Consider the following 18,372-nt stretch of genomic DNA (forward strand, 5'->3'; position numbering starts at 1 on the left):
AAAGAGGAGATGAAATTTAAAGGCTTTTAACAAGACAATTTGAACTCTTTTGGTGTAAAATAACATCAAAATTATTATTAAAAATAGAGTATTTTATGTACACCGTAACACATGTCTGGATACAACAATCTAAAATAACATATCTAAAATCAAGGGTGCATTATTACCCCCAGGGTAAAAGGTGAATGCCCCCAAACAACTTTTATTTTATTATGATTGGATAACGCTTCTGTCTGGTGGAAACTTTGTGACTCTATATTTCGTTTTGGACATACTACTGACCATAATTATCAACATTAAGAGATTGGGTCAAGCCTTGTGTCATATTTCTGTGGAGCCCCATCACTGAGGGCCCCTTTCTGCTCAAGGGCCACTTTTTTTCCTATATCCAGCCATGTCCAAAATAAAGATTAAAAAAATGTGACTTTGCTGATTGTTGTCATGGAGATTGCGTTTCTTCTCCTTATTGCTGTTTATTCTTATTTACATGGTTTCTTAGCAACAGATAACAACGATTTTCATGTGATGACTTCATATTTTGTACATGTCTCCATATAAGGCTCGGCCGGAAGGTGGGAACACGTGACCGGCTTCTCTGTGATCGGATTGGTTGCAGCGGCTCGTTTTGAAAAAGTACTCCTGATTCGAGGCGGAGGGAAAGTTCAAAAATTGTAGCAGCAGAAACGGTAAAAAAAAAATAGAGGAAACAGCTACAATGAACAGGCAGGTGTAAGTAGACATTAATACTTTTATATTGTCACATCCAAAACATATGTCCTGCGGGTATTGCGCTGTTTCCAGATGTTGAGTTATTGTTTTTTTGTTTTTTTTATTGTTGACGAGCTCAGCCGTAACGTTAGCCCCCGGGCTAGCTAGCTACTAGCCGCAGTTTACCCTCTGGCTTTGTTAGGTCGTCACCCCCTAACTTACTGTAAGGACAAACTCCAAGCTAACAATGAGCTGTATTGATACTATGTGAATGATTTATTTCAGGAAGGGTAAAACCCCCCGCAGGCCTCCTCCAAAAAAGCCTTCCAGCAACCAGAAGGACCCGGTCGGGGTGAGTGTTACAGTGTTTTTGAATCAGTCACATTGAATTAAGATGTCTGTGCCCTGAGAGACCTGAGAACAAAAAGACATTCATAAGTCAAGAAACACAACACAATACACAAGAATTAATAAAAACATTTATCATAATCATAAAAAAACATCCGATACTAAGGCTTAAAAATCCCCAGGAGGAATGAAAGACTCAAGCTTGAGGACAGTTTGCAGTTTAGTCTTAACATGAGGGATGTCTGAGGTTAAGTAGTTACTGGATTGTGTGCTGTAGTTAATAGATTTAAATGAGAGGAGAGATGTGAGGCAGTTTTGGAAGCTTTATAGATGAATAACAAGAGATAACTTTTTTTCTTCTAGTTTGTTAGGAAGTCTAACCAACCTTGAGCTACAGAGAGCAACGATGAGTAAGAAATTTGTCACTTGTGATGAAGGGTAATGCTCTGTGATACAAAGGGTGAAACTGCAGAGGTGTTGATGGGGGCAGAAAACTTCCATAGTTAAGGACAGGCATGAAGGTTGACGGCATGATAGCTTTACGATTGAAGGAAGACAGACATCCTTTGATTCTGTGTAAGAAACTGAGATTGACTTTAATTTTTGAGGTATCAAATGCTTTTTCGAGGTCAACGAAGAGAGAAATTGTTTTTTTTTATCCACAGAGGGGACAGTATTATTAATCACTAAAGCGGCAGGTGTTGTGCTGTGACGGGTGAAAACCAGACTGTTGTTGCTGTTTTAAGTATAGTGAATCAGTGAATCCATAAAGGTGCGTTGTTGTAAATTGACCAATGATTCTCAGATTTTTGCAAAGAAAAGAAGTTTAGATATTGGACAGTAGTTGCTGAGGTCAGAGACATCACCAGTTTTGTGTAAGGAGACTACTGAGATGCTTTTCCACGAAGCTTGAATCATGCCTGTTAATAAAGGCTTGGTTAAAAATATCTGCTAAATGATGATAGATTAAAGGAGAGCTTAGATAAAGAAGATATGTCAAGAACCTTCACCTGTGTCTCTGCATACTTTTACCCTAATCAGAACTTTGTAAACATTTGCAATTCTTATCAAACTAAAAGAAAATGTGCAGTCTGAAGAGTCGTAGGCATTAGGGACTCCCTCTGTTGGACAGATAAAGTAACTGTATACAGTTGAACCTGCAGACATATTATTTAATAGAAAACCAGAGGAGAGTTAGTGGTGATTAAAAGCTTCAATTGTGGATGATCCATCGGATAAATGACCAGATACTTATTTGATTTGTGGTGGGGAGATGCGACTGTGATGCTGTACCGTTACAACATTTAGTGGAACTATCGCAGTAAGAGAGAGCTGACTGATAACAATTGTATTTATCCTTCTTACTCATGCTGGTGCAGATGTTTCTTTGTTGCCTAAATGTAAACCAGTCCTCGGGGATGCTGCTGGATCTAGCCTTGGACCAGGCTTTGTCTCTATTGTGGATGGTGTCGGAGAGTTGTATGAAGAATCAAGGACTGTATCTGTTTTTAATTTGTTTTTTTTACGGGCGGCGTGTCCGTCAGCAGTAACATTAAAATACTGTGAAAAGTTTTCCAGTGCCACACCAGAGTTAGTAATAATAATAACGAGTTATAGAGAAAAGTATTATCCATGTCAGAGATGGATGAATCATTTTTAAAAATCCTGAAGATTAAGATAATCATTTCTTGTGGTGATAAGATTTAGGGATTTTAGTGTTTCTGATGCAGGTGACAGGACAGTGATCAATAACTACAAAAAGGGCAAAAACTCCAGAAGCAGAATATTTGTGTCATATGTTAGCAATCTATGATCTCAACTTGTGTGGATTTAAAGGGGTTTTTGAAATTTGGACGACCTGCAGCCCATCCGATGTCACACACACACACGTACATTATACACAAATATAATATAAGCATTAAGATATTTATTCATATATTATAAGGTAGGACACATGCACACAACACTTTACGTACATACATGCACTCATATATTTTATACTCCTTTTATCGGTCACCATTTTAAATAAGTGATTTTTTTCCTCGCGTGGAGCTCAAACCTAAGATTTTGACTCCCTCATACACGTATATTGAGACGTAACAATAAAGAAACTTGACACTTTTTTTTCTCAGGTGTACTGCCGTGTGCGACCTCTGGGTGCGGAAGACAAGGAGTGCTGCATTGAGGTGATCAGCAGCTCCACCATCCAGCTGCACGCGCCTGAAGGCTTCAAATTAAACCGAAATGGAGAGTACAAAGAGGTAATGGATCTAGGAGTAGCTTTTGCTGCATAAATACCAGTATTATAAAGAAATAGCACACATTAAATATTCCAAATATTTTTTTCTTTTAGATGCAGTATTCATTCAAAAAAGTCTTCGGAGTTTCAGTGTCTCAGATGGAGCTGTTTGAGCATGTTGCCAGACCTCTTGTTGATGACCTCGTCCATGGAAAAAATGGTAAGAGCACCGGTCATCTCAATCAATCAATCTTTATTAATATAGCGCCAAATCACAACAAAAGTCATATCCAGAAAGAATCCCAAGTTAAACTGTGTCCATTTTCTTCATATGAGCTGCTCTGCTGTATTTTCTGCTTCTGCCACGTCTGAGTTTCACCTTGTAAACGTAAAGGCTCGGACACACAGAATTCTGCTCAGCTTTTCAGTTTATCTGACAGTTAATTTTCTCTCTGTTGTTTGTTGCAGGTCTGCTCTTTACATACGGAGTCACAGGAAGTGGGAAGACGTTCACCATGACCGGCTCTCCAGGCCTGGGCGGACTTCTACCTCGCTCTCTCGACATGATATTCAACAGCATAGGACCGTACCAGGCCAAAAGATATGTAAGAAAGTAGCACTGAGGAATAGTGTCGGGCCATATATTGTGCCCACATAAGTTGATAAAAAATTTGTCAATTTAAATGATTTAATACTTTTCATCCTGTTTCTTCAGGTTTTCAAGACAGATGATAAAAATGGTTTGGATGTCCAGAGTGAAGTCGACGCATTGTTAGAGCGCCAAAGACGGGAAAACAACCTGCCCGCTCCTAAATCTTCCTCCTCCAGGTAAGTCCGAGTCCTGTAAAACACCAGTGATCTGCTACAATATGACTGATGTATAAAACGCAATTCACTGCTTTTGATTTCAGACAAAAGCTTGATCCCGAAATAGCTGACATGATTAGGCCGGAGGAGGCCTGTAAAGCAGACGGTGTGGACGAGGACAGCTGCTTCGGCGTTTTCGTCTCCTACATAGAAATCTACAACAACTACATCTATGATCTCCTCGAGGAAAACCAGGAAGACACAATCAAGCCAAAGTGAGTTCAGGGAATGTCAAGTTGAAAGAATATCACATTTTGATGTATGACATTGAAATATTTAAAGCACAGTGGTGTTAAGAGTTTATTTTTTGTATAGCAAAGAAGCTGGAAGACAAATTATTGTATTTTCTCTTCACTAGGTGGAATGGTGGAGGCACACCTTCACGCCAGAACACTGAGTTCATGTATGTGACCAGTGTATACTCACGCATCAGAGTAGTCACCTAATTTAGTTTGCAGACCTGATTTTATAAAAAAGAACCTTGTCATTGCTGGAGATTCATAAACTTCACAAGCAGTAAAACATCTTGTAGCAGTGCTATCACAACAACTAAGAAGTTATTGAAAAATAGGTCTGGAAATTGTATCATACCTGAAATTTGTAGGTGTGATACCTGTGTTTCATCATTGCAAAGTAAATTTTATTTGCTTAGCCCAGCAACAAAAATCACACATTTGCCTCAGTTGGCTTTACAATCTGTACAATGATACAACATCTAAAACAAGGAAAAAACCCCTAAAAATATTTAATGGGCGATAAAATGGAAGAAACCTCAGGAAGTACAACAGAGGAAGGATCCCTCATCCAGGACAGACAGATGTGTGTACAGAATTAATCGGATAACAAAACAAAACCACCTTTTTATCCAACAAAAGAAGCCATAGTTTTTAAATAGTAAAAGTTGTCTAAACACAAGTAGCTCTACAAGAACTCTACCTGCATACAAAACAGTATAATTGACAAAATCATGATTTTAATCAGATATTCTGAAAGAATTAAAAGAATGAGTGAAGAATATACTTTTAAGAAAGCTTTCAGTTCAAAATGTTTGTACTTCAGTTTTTGATACTTGTGATTTGGACACATTTGGATTGGTTCCAAGAAAGTAACAGGGTTAAATCATTTTGTATACATTTTTAAAACACGTCTCCAGTGGTGACGAGTGTTTTCAGTCCACAAATGAATCACTACATCACCCCTTCCTCTGCTGCTTGTAGTCTTTGTCATGGCAAAGCTCCTTAATGTTTTTAATCGTGCTGTCTGTTGCTTAGTTTGTCGCTTTATGTTTAAAGCTCTGATCACTTTCTATGGCTGGTATCAAGCAACATTACCCCCCTCCTCCCCTACCCCCAACCCTTCTCCATATGTTTGATACTCCTCATCTGTTGAATTTAAAATGTAATCCCCATGTCATGAGTGACTAATACTTTTTATCTTCTCAATGTAGACCACCTCAGTCTAGAATTCTTAGAGAGGATCAGAATCACAACATGTACGTGGCCGGCTGTATGGAGGTTGAAGTCAAATCTCCTGAGGAGGCATTTCAAGTATTTTGGAGAGGTGAGTTTTAAGATCATTTGGATACCTGAATCAAATATAAAGAGATGAATATGTCAAAGAAGGGGAGGTAAACGCTGCGCTGATGATCATAGATGTGACTGACCTGGTATTGTTGCCCTCCGGGTCGACTCTGACCAGGGAATGACCTCAGTTAATCTTCTCTCTGAGCAGGTCATGGAAGAGTTGGAGTTTTGTGCCTTAAATGTCTTAGTGGTTTAAATTGATGTTAAAAGATGCTACATGTTGGTAAATATGCTTCAAATTTGCTTGCTTAATATTGTTCCAGGTCAGAAGAAGAGGAAGGTTGCGAACACCCGGCTGAACAGAGAGTCCAGCCGCTCCCACAGTGTGTTCATCATTAAACTGGCTCAGGCTCCTCTCGATGCAGACGGCGACACCATTCTCCAGGTCAGTCGAGTTTGGTGCAGTTCTGTAATTCTTTTTTGGGTAATAAAGGAGCACCAGTTTACGCTAAATCTTTCCTATCCTGTTCTTATTCAGGATAAGAACCAGGTGACTCTAAGTCAGCTGTGCCTGGTGGATTTGGCAGGAAGTGAGCGTACTGGGAGGACGCAGGCTGAGGGCACCCGGATACGTGAAGCAGGTTTGTCATCTAACAGTAAGATTTGGTTTTACTCTACGCTGCGGTTCATGTGATAATTAAACGACTTGTTACCTCGCAGGTAACATTAATCAGTCTCTGCTGACTCTGCGGACGTGCATCGAGATACTTCGAGAGAACCAGATGTGCGGCACAAACAGGGTTCGTATTACCAGACTTGACGTTGTGTGTTGTCATTGTGTTCACTGATGGATCGTATATGTGACGTAAGTATCACTCTTCCAGATGGTCCCCTACAGAGACTCTAAAGTAACCCATCTGTTCAAGAACTACTTTGACGGAGAGGGCAAAGTCAAAATGGTGGTCTGTGTCAATCCCAAGGCTGACGACTACGACGAAACCTTGGTGAGTTCATCCAGCGCCTTGCTTCTCTTAATTTATTTATATGAACATGCACGTCTCTGTTTGGTTTTTTTGACACACAATATCCTCCGTCCGTCCAGCTGGTGATGCGCTTTGCAGAGATGACCCAGGAGGTGGAAGTGGCTCGGCCAGTGGACAGGCCCATCTGTGGCTTCACACCAGGCCGCCGTCATAGAAACCAGGCCTTTAAAGATGAGTTGTCTCGCATGCTGGAGGAGCGTGGCGGTCCAGTGGACAGAGGTAATATAACACAAACTTTACGAGAATATTAAACATTACATGTATTGTCACACAAAATTACAATTTATGAATAAAAACGTAACATTTTAAACTTTAGATAATGAAATAAGTCAGTAAATGTGTCAGATTACATCTTTCATTCGTTTCCAGGAAAAATGCACTGCTTTGTCTTTATATTTGGATGTTAACTGTACTTGTAAATCTCTCATGTTTGTAATATTTCATTGCCTACTAACACAGAAAGTCTCTGAATAGTTGGGTTAACTCTCTCTGTTTCCCTAGATCTGCCCTCTGTTATGAACCACCTGGTGCAAAGTCTCCCACCTCTACCCTCCTCGGAGCTGACCGACCCTCACGATGACATCACCCTGCCCAGACTAATCGAAGCTCTGGAGAACAGACACAGGATCAGGCAGATGATGGTCGTGGAATTCAACAAAGCAGGTGTCTGCTCGCATTGTAGCTCAGCTTACTTATTGGCTTTGACAGTTCAGGCTTATTTTAACCTGGACTTCTTATCTTGGCTCACGTTTCCTCTCATTCTTTTTCTTTTAGCTGACATAATGAAGTCTATGCTTCAGGACCTGGACAGCAACCTTCTTTCCAAAGACGATTATATTAATCAGCAAAATGGCAAACTATCAGAGAAGGATAAAATCATTCAAGTTAACAAGGCTGAGATTGAACGCTTGGAGAAGAGAAACAAGATGCAAGATCACAAGGTGAGAAATCAAAACACTCAAACCCCCTTTACAGTGCTGGGTGGAGGATCATGTTCCTCTGTGTTTTAAATGTCCTGCATGGCTCCGTTCCAGATTGATATCCTGCAGAAAACCACGAAAATCTACGAGGACGACAAGCGTTCACTGCAGCACGAGCTAGAAACCAGAGAGCAAAGACTGATGAGGGAGCAGTCTGAGAAGAGACGCATGGAGCAACGCATGAACGGCGTTGTCTCAGACACGCAGCACAAGTGGGAAAAAGAATGTGTGAGTTGCTCTTTTTATTGCACAATTGGAAATCCTTTTATCTTTTATCGCCTTTTAATTCAGCACAATTTGTTTGCCGTCTTCTGATAAATTTCAGATTTTTTCAGCAAATTTGTCATACCGAAACTTATGATCATTTATACAGTCAGTGATGTTCCACTTTAACATAACACCTAATGCTCTTGTGCAGGAGAGACGTGTTAATGCGATGCATGTCGAGATGCAGAACAAGCTCTGGGTGAAAGACGAGAAGCTGAAGCAGCTTAAGGCTATCGTAACGGACAGCAAGACACCAGGTCGCCCTGAACCTCCACCGCGTCAGACGCCGACTCAACCTCGGCCTCAGCCTCAGTCTCAACCTCGGCCTCAGCCTCAGTATCAACATTGGCCTCAGCCTCAGTCTCAGTCTCAACCTCGGCCTCAGCGGTCATCCAGAGAGGAACGCCTACCTGCAAAGAGATCGGCCTCACCCTCACCTATCCCTGTATGTTGCTGACAATGCATGTGTAGCTCCTGATTGATTAATATGTTACTAACATTGTTATATGGGGTAACAGTCGCTGTTTAACAGAATTCTGTCACTTCAGAGTTAACCGTTGCTGTGCTCTTCTGCTTAATACACTAACATTACTAATTACACTGTAATGCCAGTATTTGCATGATTGTGGTCACCTGTACAGTAAAGTGTAGTCTAGTGCATTACTGTGACAGCAGTTAACTACCATTGCGAAAAGACATTTTAAAATATTGTTAGGTGTTGATTAAACTTTCTTTTTCTCTAAGAAAAATAGATATGTTATCAGTCACACCATTAAATAATATTCATCTTTCCTTTATCACACTATATAAACTTTCTGGTAAGTTTTCAGGCTGTATTTGTAATGTTAGATGAGACAAAGTAACAAATCACTCTTTCACACAGTCTATAAAAAATGGACAGAGTTGAATGTTTTGTCAGGGCTGTTTTATTTGATTACGTTAGATTGTACAGGTGTCTGCTGCTGCTCCATAACTTTATTGACGTGATTTTTCTCTTTCTCAATACCGTCTAGCCTGTCTCCTTTGCTCCCCAGTCCCCTGTTGGTTCTTCCTCTGCGGGGTCAGTGCCAGGGTCACGGCCAGTCAGTGCCACTAGTGTTAAGGAAGTTGAGATGAACCCAAGGCCCACCTGCCCCGTCCCATGCAGCAGTAACTCTTTGTCTGTGGCTAACAGTATCTTTGCATGGGAGCGGCTCGGAGCCCAGAACAGCAGGCTGACAAATCACTCCCCCAGTACACCCACAAGAGCCCCCTCCTCAGCGGCCTCATCAGCCAGGAGGAGAGCTGTTTGTTGGGCTAGAGAGGAAGAAGTCAGGACCCCCTCCCCTACATTCGATGTAGATCTATTTGAGAGAAGCTACAGGGTCAGTGTGTTAGCTGCAGGAAGCGTCATGAGGACGTAGAGTGAAATCTATAGTGTAATAAGGCTTTGAAGTTATTATTTCCCCTCCACAAATCAAGTGAAAATATTTGGCACAGTTTTCCACAGGTAGGGTTCCTATAACTTTAGTTTTTATTAATCTATTTTTCCCCCTCGCTTCTGCACTGATTGGGGTAGACGGCAACTCCAGTACGGCCGCTGCACCGTCGTTCCCGATCAGCTGGTGGAGAGAAATGGGTGGACCACAAGCCCTCCTCTAACCTGGATTTGGGAACAGTTTTGCAGCCAGTCATCCCAAATTCCATCCAGGTGTCCACCCCCAGTGAGAAGACCCTATCCAAGTGTGACAGATATGTGTTAACGCACCAGGAAGTCGCCTCTGATGGCGAGATCCAGACCAAACTTATTAAGGTAAATCAGCTTAAAGAGTTTGGACTGTTGTTTAATGAAGTTTCTGAACTTAATGGCCTCACATGCTCCGTACTGAACATTCTCTACAACTGTTAACATCAAAGCATTGAAAAAGAAATGTCCCATAATTAAAATTCACTCACTTACCTACCTGCCATCGTCTCTGCTCATGTATGCTAAATCAGTCAATGCCCAAATAAAATATAATAAATGAAATTGTAAAAAGTTCTACCATTTTACTACTGATAGTCTTTTGAACTCTAAAATCATGTCACCTCTGTTTTAAACAAGCTTGAAAACTAACTTTGTACAAATACAAAACCTCACCACTTGAGTTCACTTTGTGTAAACAACAACAACATAAGAGACTGTGACCACTACTCAATACATGCTCTTCTTTTTCCAGGGCGAGGTGATCAAAACCAGAGGAGGGGGACAGTCTGTCCAATTCACCGACATTGAGACGCTGAAACAGGAGCTCGCCTCTGTCCCCAGGTAGCGCCTCACTGCCTTTAATTTGCTGCAGAGTATCCAGATGTTATACTGATGTTTTAACCTCTTTGAATGTGTCACTATTTGTCTCTCAGCCGTAAGAGAAGATCCTCCGAAGGCGTCCCTACTAATGGAGATCGAATGGATGTGGAAAACAGGGTAGGATGATGATATTGATAGTATCCAATATTAACCACTGTCCCATGTCTGTTTATATTAAACAGTAGATTGATCATCAAATTAACTTCTCATAAATATTGAAAATAGAGATGACTAGTCTGTAAAAGTATTAGTGCGTAAATCTGTCCAGTTTGCAAGTGGTAAGAGCACCTTACGACCAGGTAATTCAGAGGTATAGAGCGATAGAGGTATTTTTCTAAATTTCTGTTCCCCCTTATGTATGTAAATATAAGCACCTTTCAGTTTAATGTATGCCAGTACATAACCTAAACTGACATAAAAAATGAGTTTATTCAATGCATCAACACAAAAAAAAACTGAAGCTTCACCAGATGGAAGGGCTATTGTATCAGGTTAGAGATGTACCTGATTAACAAGTCAGTGTGTATATTGGTTTTATTGGTTTATTTGCTCATATGTAAAATAAGTCAGAGAAAAATAGTAAAATACAAATAAAACACGTGCAGGTGAGGTAGAAACCCACTTTGGGCTTATCTTAAAACCTCACCTATAAGAGATAATACACAATAACAATGCAAGTGAAATAACAAAAATAAACAGCTAATGATGGTTCATCATCATTTTAACACATAGTATATACATTTCTGCCACTATATGGGTCTCAATCAAAATAATAAAAGACGTAGTTTGATTATTTTGCTTAGTAGCGTGGGATCATGGGAGTTGTTGTCTTTATCGGTAAACCACCACCATTGCCGTCAGCTTCTCCTGGTTACGATTCCTTCAGTGCTTTTACCGGAGATAAATTATCCACAGAGGTCTCCTCCTCTCCAAAACAACTGAACCAGGTGATTTAAAAACAGTAAAAACACTGGATAAAGCAGTTCACGCTGTTTCTCACAAACTGTTGAGCAGACACAGGACGTCTGGAGGGGCGGTAAGCCCAGCTGCCACCAACATTTGCTCTGCTGGTTTCTCTAATTAAACATCCATACGTCCAATGATTAAAAATGCACTTTTTAGACCATGGTCATTTTTAAGTATACTGTAAAATGTGGCTTAAAACTGGATAAAAGTTAGTTAATGACAGCTTCTGACAGAAAACCACGATACTAATGCTTGTGCAAAAGGGATATGACACAATTCACTGCTGACTAAATGAAACAGACCATTACCTTGATTAAGACCCTTCTTTGGTTTGAGCATTATGTTATTTGGGATAATGTAAGTAAATAACTTAACAAAATATATAACAGGTCTAGTTGTTTTTAGACATTTTTAATGAGGAAAAGTTATGTTATGTTATAAGTGGTCTCACTTTGTCTTTTCTTCTCAGTGCTCGTTGGCTTTGGAGATGAGGGCCGGATCAAACATGGGTCCTGGTGTGGAGCATCATGGTTTCACAAAGTAAGTTTCTGTTTGTATGAATTACACCTGAGGAGAAAAGCATTTTGTTTTCCTGACATTAATAACTCTGTTAAACTCTGTTACAGGCGCAGAAAATGAGCTGGCGACTGCTCCACTGATCACTTCCTGTCTATCCTCACCTGGCTGTTGTGCAATAGTCCTGAATTTTTATATTTTGCTGTAGTGAAACTATTTAAACATTTTCCATACTTTTTTATATATGCAAAAGTGTGTATATATACAAAGGTCACCAAAGCCATTTTTAAAAAATATTTTATATATTGTGTTTGAACCTAAAAAGTGTTATTTGAGTCGGTCGAGGTTGGTGGCAAATACTTAGTTACTGTAGCCCTGGTGCTGGAAAGGTCTGTTTGTGTGTGTCTGTGTAAGGTAGTCACATTTATTTGGCACATGTGGAAGTCATTCATCATTGTATGTAAAAAAAGAAAAAGTTGCTGTAATATTGGTTTGATCTACTTTATACTATCTGCTTGCTGGATTAATACTGAGCTTCATGTTGAGACTTCAATAATAATCTGTTCATTTTCTTATTTCATATATAAACTTTGCTACTGCCACTGATAAGCTGAGTTTTCCTTCATTCCGTTTGTTGTAAGCAAATAGATACATGTGTAATGTAATGATTACAGAGGGGTACTAAACACTTCAAAAAGTCAACACCAAGATCCGAACACTAGATGGCAGCACAGGACAGCCGCACATTATAACTCTTGAACATATGGTTTGGTTGCACTGCAGGAATAGTTGAGGCCTGATGGCTGTGATGAGACTTCCCTCATTCTGAGCTATTCTGCTGGCATGATGTCAACGTGACAGGAAATGTGAGCTTTATAAATGTTACTGAGCAGAAGAAAAGATTTGTGTCTGATTAAAGAAGCAACCACATGCCAAATAAAACAGCAGATGAGCAAGACATAGCAGTGCTGTTGATAGGCTAATAAGGAGAGACTACCCATTTATTTCAAAATGATGCTTGAAAAGAGATTTAATGTCGAGTTAGAGCTCTGGGCCGTCCTGTGCCAAGAGTGTAGCAATATTCTCTGTCATATAAACAAAGTCTGCTTTCAATTACTTTGCTGAAATTGCTTTCCTGTGCTCATGCTTGATTAGATATTCATTATGTTAAACAAGACACCTTGTATATAAATCCATATTAAATTAGTCTGGTTGGCTGCCTTCACGCACAGTCAGCTGGGTCCCAGACATTAAAAAGTCTGAGTGTGTCCTGGCCGTCAGTGCAGAGTGGCTGGTTCTTGTTTGGTAGTTCAGTGATGCAACGCTGCTTTTTTACTGTTGAGACATTTTTGTTTGCCAGTTGATGGATGCAGACTGTATTTGGGGGGGAAAAGGAAGAAAAAGTAATGAGATCTTTAAACAATAACAAAACAACATCACAAGAATAAGTGGAATTAATGTAGTATGAGTAGCCAGGTGTACTTAAAGCATGACAAATAACTACATTATTTTATCATCTTAAATTATGTAGGATTGTTATAGGCAGTATTTGGATTACTTTCTATAAGGCAATAATTTAAATTAATTACATTTAGAGCTACAACTAAAATTACTTGATTAATAAGTCTGTCAACAGAAAATTAAGGCAAACTGATTCTAGTTTATTTAGTCATCCATGATGGTAAAACATATATTTTTGGGTTATGGACTGTTAATCAGGACCAAACAAGACATTTGAAGACGTCACCCTGGACTTTGGGACACTGAGGTTGACATTTTTCACCATTTACTGACATTTTATAGACCAAACAATTAATTGATCAATTGAGAAAATAATAAACAGAATAATTGCTAATGAAAATAATTGTTAGCTGCAGCCCTAATCACATTTTAGGACCTAATCAGATGGTTTTGTCTGTAGAATATTTATTTTTAAAGTTACTAGTAACTATATCTGTCAAATACATGAAATGGAATAAAACGTAAGTAGAGTATTTGCAAGTATTTATCTCAGAAATGAGGTGGAATAGAAATATAAAATGGAAGAATTCAAAATGTATTCATTCATTCTCAAAATGAAAATTGCACTTTTTCTGGAGTAAATGCACTCTGTAACTTTCTATCACTGCACTTGTTTTTGCTACTTTTTTTATTATAAAGGGCCAAATTATATTGTAAATTATTGATTGAATAACAGTCTACAATGCATTTTAAACCACTATAAGCAGACATGAGTGTGAGAAGGCCCTGAGCTTGAAAACGCCAGCAGAACTACAGCTTACTAAAATGTCAGTGTCCAGGTTCACTTTCTCTTATCAGCGGCTCATCACTAGTACAATGATCGCTGAAGCTGGTGGTAGAGTCATCCCAGCTTTATAAGTAGACAGTTGAAATCTCATCTGCTACCAGTCTGGCTGGGCTTCAATTGGAAAGCACTGGAGAGTGACTAACATGGAGCCTCTTGGAGAGGGTCAAGAGCCCAGAGCAACCAGTGGCCATTAAATTCACTCCTATGAGATATTGAGTGCTTTGCTTTTTGACCATGCTCTGTTTGATGTGCTGCACCACACTATTATCTGCAGCTCCTCTCCACGAGCCCTCCACCACCAAGTGGCACGAGCATTATAAAGATGTTATTATGAAACTCCTGTTCGGACCCCTGATCAACATTACTTGTTTCAAAAGGACTCTTGAGGAAAATAAATGAAAACCACACACAAAAGGTCTGCAGTAAGCATAAACCGAGTCTTTAAGACACCACAATCCATCCATCTGCATTGTAGGAATTCATCATTCTGCATTTCAAGCTTCAGTACTTATCAATGTTATTAAACTTGCTGGAGGGAATTCGGATGTTCTGCTTGAATACACACAGTCAATTAGACCATCTCAGATTTTAAAAGAGCAAGCCTAATTGCAATGTTTTATTGACTCTTTGCTTGAATGACTGATAAAGAGGTCTTAAACTGCCTTTTGGCACAGGCTGGATGAAATAATTTTCACACTACTAATCCATGATGCTGATTAGGGTAATTCATAATTAAAATGGTTTGAATTTGCACTGACCACATTACCCTGCCATACAAGTATTTCCTTATGTCTAATCTGATAATAAATGTACATAAATAAATAAATTAGATTTTTCTACATCTATATAATGTTATTTTACTTGCTAATGCCTCAAAGTTTATTTCTTTTCTACAGTTTAAACCTGCAATAACTGATTTATAGTCATGCTTCAGGGTCAGCAATGTTAATCTATTAGTTGGTCAACCACTTTGGTCCGAGCTGAAATATCTCTGCGATGATTAGATGGATTTCTGTTATATTTTGTACAAACATTCATAGCCTTCAGAGGATGGATGCTAATAACTTTGGTGATCCTGTCTTTTCCTCTGGTGCATATGGTGTCAAACATACAGCCCGCGAACCAGAACCAGCCCCCCAAGTAGTCCAATTCGGCCCACTGGAGAACTTTGCAAAGTGTGAAATTTGTACAAAAGTAATTGTTGAAAAGTGTTTCAATAAGACACACTATTGATATGCTATTCTCACTTATTTTCACTCACCATTCACAGTCAAGGCTTCTTATCTAACTGTGATCGTCCAGCTTGATAAAATTGACTTGCAATGTGACAAACTTTTACTCTGTGGGCTTGGACACATTTTTATCAGTATCTCTTACCAGGGTACCCCTAGAGGGTTTATTATAATAAAGTTATATCCATGTATTATATATATGATATATTATTTGTTATCATGCAATGATTTTACTGGTCCGGCCCACTTGAGATCAAATTGGGCTGAACTCACATGAGTTTGACATCCCTGCACTAGTGCCTCCATGAAGTTCACTTTTTTTAAATTGAAATATTCACCTCAGTCTCCAGTGTTCTTTGTGTTGATGCTAATAAGCAAATGTTATCATGCTAACGTGCTTAACCAGCAATGTCAACAAGCTACACATTATACCTGCTAAACATCAACATGCTAACATTATCATTGTTAGCATGCTAGCAGCTCGAGTATAGTCTCACAGAGCTGGTAGCAGGCCGCAGAAATTAATACAGCATTGTTATAGAAAAAAGTTATTAGCAAACAGTTACTAATTTACACATTCAGCAGACACAAAGACGCAGAATTATTAGCATTCATTGGAGTTGTTTGTTTCTAACAGTCCAATACCCACTTTCTCCTGAGGGAAATATATGGCTGCTAATTGTTAGCTTTGTCTGTTTGCTGTTTGGTGCTGGGCAGGTAACACAAGGTGGGTTTTTAAGAGCTTCTTTCCCTGAAAATATCTGCCCGCTTTGACTCAAAATAACGTTAAAAACAGTGATGTTGTGCGCTTTAAGGCTCCCTAGATGTGAGGGGCACCGCAGAGATGGGTGATAATTGTTTAACACTGTGGGTTCATCTTCAAGAGCGACCTTCTTCACACACAAGTAGTCATGTGAACCACTGTTGATATAAAAATATTGATTGTAGCTGTTTTGTTTTGTCACATTTGACTCTGGCAGCAGGTTCGTGACCTCTTTCTTCTTACACAATTATCACGCTGTCTTGAATCAGGCTATGAAAAGTGGGCATGAGTTTAAATAGGTGTGATGAAAGCGTAACCCTAGCCGTCAGGACTATACTTGGCTGTACGGGGCATTTGAGGTATGACAGCGGTTTCAGTTACCTCCCAAGCTGTATCATAACAACTGAATGGTTGCTGATTTGAAGGACATGTTGAGGCAAGTACCTCAATCACAGCCAGAGCTGTCCCTTAAACCACAACCCACTACAAGGTTGTCTGCCTTCTTTTAGTGGCAAAGATAACAATCCCTGACAATGAAAGTCAATTAGTGGGAAACACATGTAAATACTGCATGAGAGCAGAGCTTTGGTTAAGCAGGGTCTGTACACTACGTCTTCATATGTCAAGGCTGTGGCTGCCTGCCAGCTAAATGTGTCGGGCCAGAAAGATATGCGAATGCAGATGAGTGTTGACAGCCAGTCAATTGTCATTCAGCCCATCTCCCAGCCTCTTGGGACTCATCTGGGGGTTTTTTTCCTTTCTTTTTCTGCAGGCTCCTCTTCACTGCTTGCTCAGCTCACGCTCCTCTGCCTTAATGCATACTAACATGCACAGCGGAGGCATGAGGCACCGTGTTCAGTGTTAATAAGAAGTAAAAGCTCCCACTCTCTTTCTGCTGGTGCGGCTGTTACGAGCAGATGGGTCAAAGAGTCACAAACTCACAGACTCCCGCAGGTGGAGTTTGGGTTTTCAGCTGTTTAAAACCACACTGGATGAGATTTGCTCTGACCCTTAAGTGCATGTGATTAGTGGTTCAGAACACCTCATCCCATCTGCTACCTCCTCCTCCTCATTCTCCTCCTCCTGCCCTGCCTTTAGTCTTTCATGTCACTTATCTGCCCCACTCAGACTCCATCAGACATGCTACATCTTTCTGATCTGTATTCTTACTTTACAGAGTTGATGGCTTTTTCCAACAACGACAGGAACAGATGTTTAGTCTGTCACTATGCATTTTATGTCCTCACGTCCAAGTTATCGTTTCAAGCTCAAGTTGTAATGAGGAATCCATTTGTCCTCGTGCTTGTTGTTGTGGTTACACATCAACACAGGGAGAGCTGACCTCTGACAAAAACAATTCAAGACACGACTGATTTCTTGCTGAAAATATTGGAAGCCATTGTTGTGTTCATCAGGCTCATTATAGCCAAATTGAGCTGAATAGTGTTTTTTCCTCCCTGTCTTTGTTCTTGGCAGCCGACTAAGTGCTTGCAGCTGTCAGTTGAGTGTATTCTCCTTGCCCAGTATATGTGGCTTGGCTGCACTTTTAGCTGGCTGTGTCCTCGCTGTGGTGACAGTGTGCCATGACTGATTTCCGTTGACTCACTTTTATTGTAACCACAATGTGTCCCTCGCAGAAAAATCTGCCTGCCTTTTTACAAGTGGTTGATCTCATCTAGTTAACGCTGCGGCGTAACCGGGCTTTGCGTGCAGTTGGCTGATTATTTAAGCAGCGCTCCAAGCAGTTTGCTGATGAAATGAAAGGAGAGGAGATGCCAGAAATGATTGTACTGACAATGGTACAATGCTGCGTGATGTATGATGACTAAATGGTATTTGGATATGGTGAAGGGTGACTCAACTTTCTCACATCACATGAATCTTCTCGCATCATTTCTGCAAGTACAAAGAATAAATGAGCATTACTAACACCGCATATTAACCTGCTATACTGATAACTGTGAGTCCTTGTTTGCTACACAGAGGAAGAGAATGGTATTTCAAACCTTCATCCAGCCGGTGCTGTCATGCAAATTACTCACACAGGAACTAGCTTATCTGAACGATCATAGGTGGCATTTGGAGGGGGGTGAAATAGCGCCACATGATTTTCATATCTGCATAAAGCTCAGTCAGGTCCCTACACACAAGCTCCCACACAAAAGTAGACACAAAAGCCTCTTTGAATGCACACATCAGCTGTTTATCTTAAAATAGTCCGCCACCCTGCTGCTCTTATCCAGCACCTTGCACATTGCACTTTGTAAATGGTTTGGCAATTACAGT

At 40.0% G+C, this 18,372-nt stretch overlaps 2 protein-coding genes and 1 non-coding gene across 3 annotated transcripts in view; all 3 read left to right on the forward strand.

Annotated features, from left to right (window-relative positions):
- The window catches only part of cd151 (CD151 molecule), a 163,859-nt gene that overhangs the window by 30,581 nt on the left and 114,906 nt on the right, over nt 1-18,372 (forward strand). The window lies entirely within an intron of this gene.
- On the forward strand, nt 662-12,332 carry kif23 (kinesin family member 23). The gene is made up of 23 exons (XM_062420567.1): nt 662-729; nt 994-1,060; nt 3,189-3,317; nt 3,410-3,515; nt 3,764-3,900; nt 4,011-4,123; nt 4,207-4,377; nt 4,521-4,565; nt 5,610-5,722; nt 6,009-6,130; nt 6,224-6,326; nt 6,406-6,485; nt 6,570-6,689; nt 6,788-6,947; nt 7,230-7,391; nt 7,503-7,669; nt 7,763-7,936; nt 8,127-8,420; nt 9,534-9,767; nt 10,174-10,262; nt 10,355-10,418; nt 11,737-11,807; nt 11,894-12,332. Exons 1-23 carry the CDS (start codon nt 716-718, stop codon nt 11,904-11,906), a joined length of 2,748 nt encoding a protein of 915 aa, XP_062276551.1. The 5' UTR covers nt 662-715; the 3' UTR covers nt 11,907-12,332.
- Nucleotides 5,797-5,893, forward strand: LOC133982602 (Z30 small nucleolar RNA). The gene has a single exon (XR_009925346.1). It is a non-coding gene; the product is annotated as a Z30 small nucleolar RNA (small nucleolar RNA).

This window comes from Scomber scombrus, chromosome 6, assembly GCF_963691925.1.
Source record: "Scomber scombrus chromosome 6, fScoSco1.1, whole genome shotgun sequence".
Lineage (NCBI taxonomy): Eukaryota > Metazoa > Chordata > Actinopteri > Scombriformes > Scombridae > Scomber > Scomber scombrus.

Bases quoted from the DNA above. Each gene is read 5' to 3' on its own strand.
- kif23 (XM_062420567.1), top strand. The intron at 6,486-6,569 runs GTTCGTATTACC...TCACTCTTCCAG, and splicing joins AGATGTGCGGCACAAACAGG to ATGGTCCCCTACAGAGACTC. The intron at 7,937-8,126 runs GTGAGTTGCTCT...GCTCTTGTGCAG, and splicing joins ACAAGTGGGAAAAAGAATGT to GAGAGACGTGTTAATGCGAT.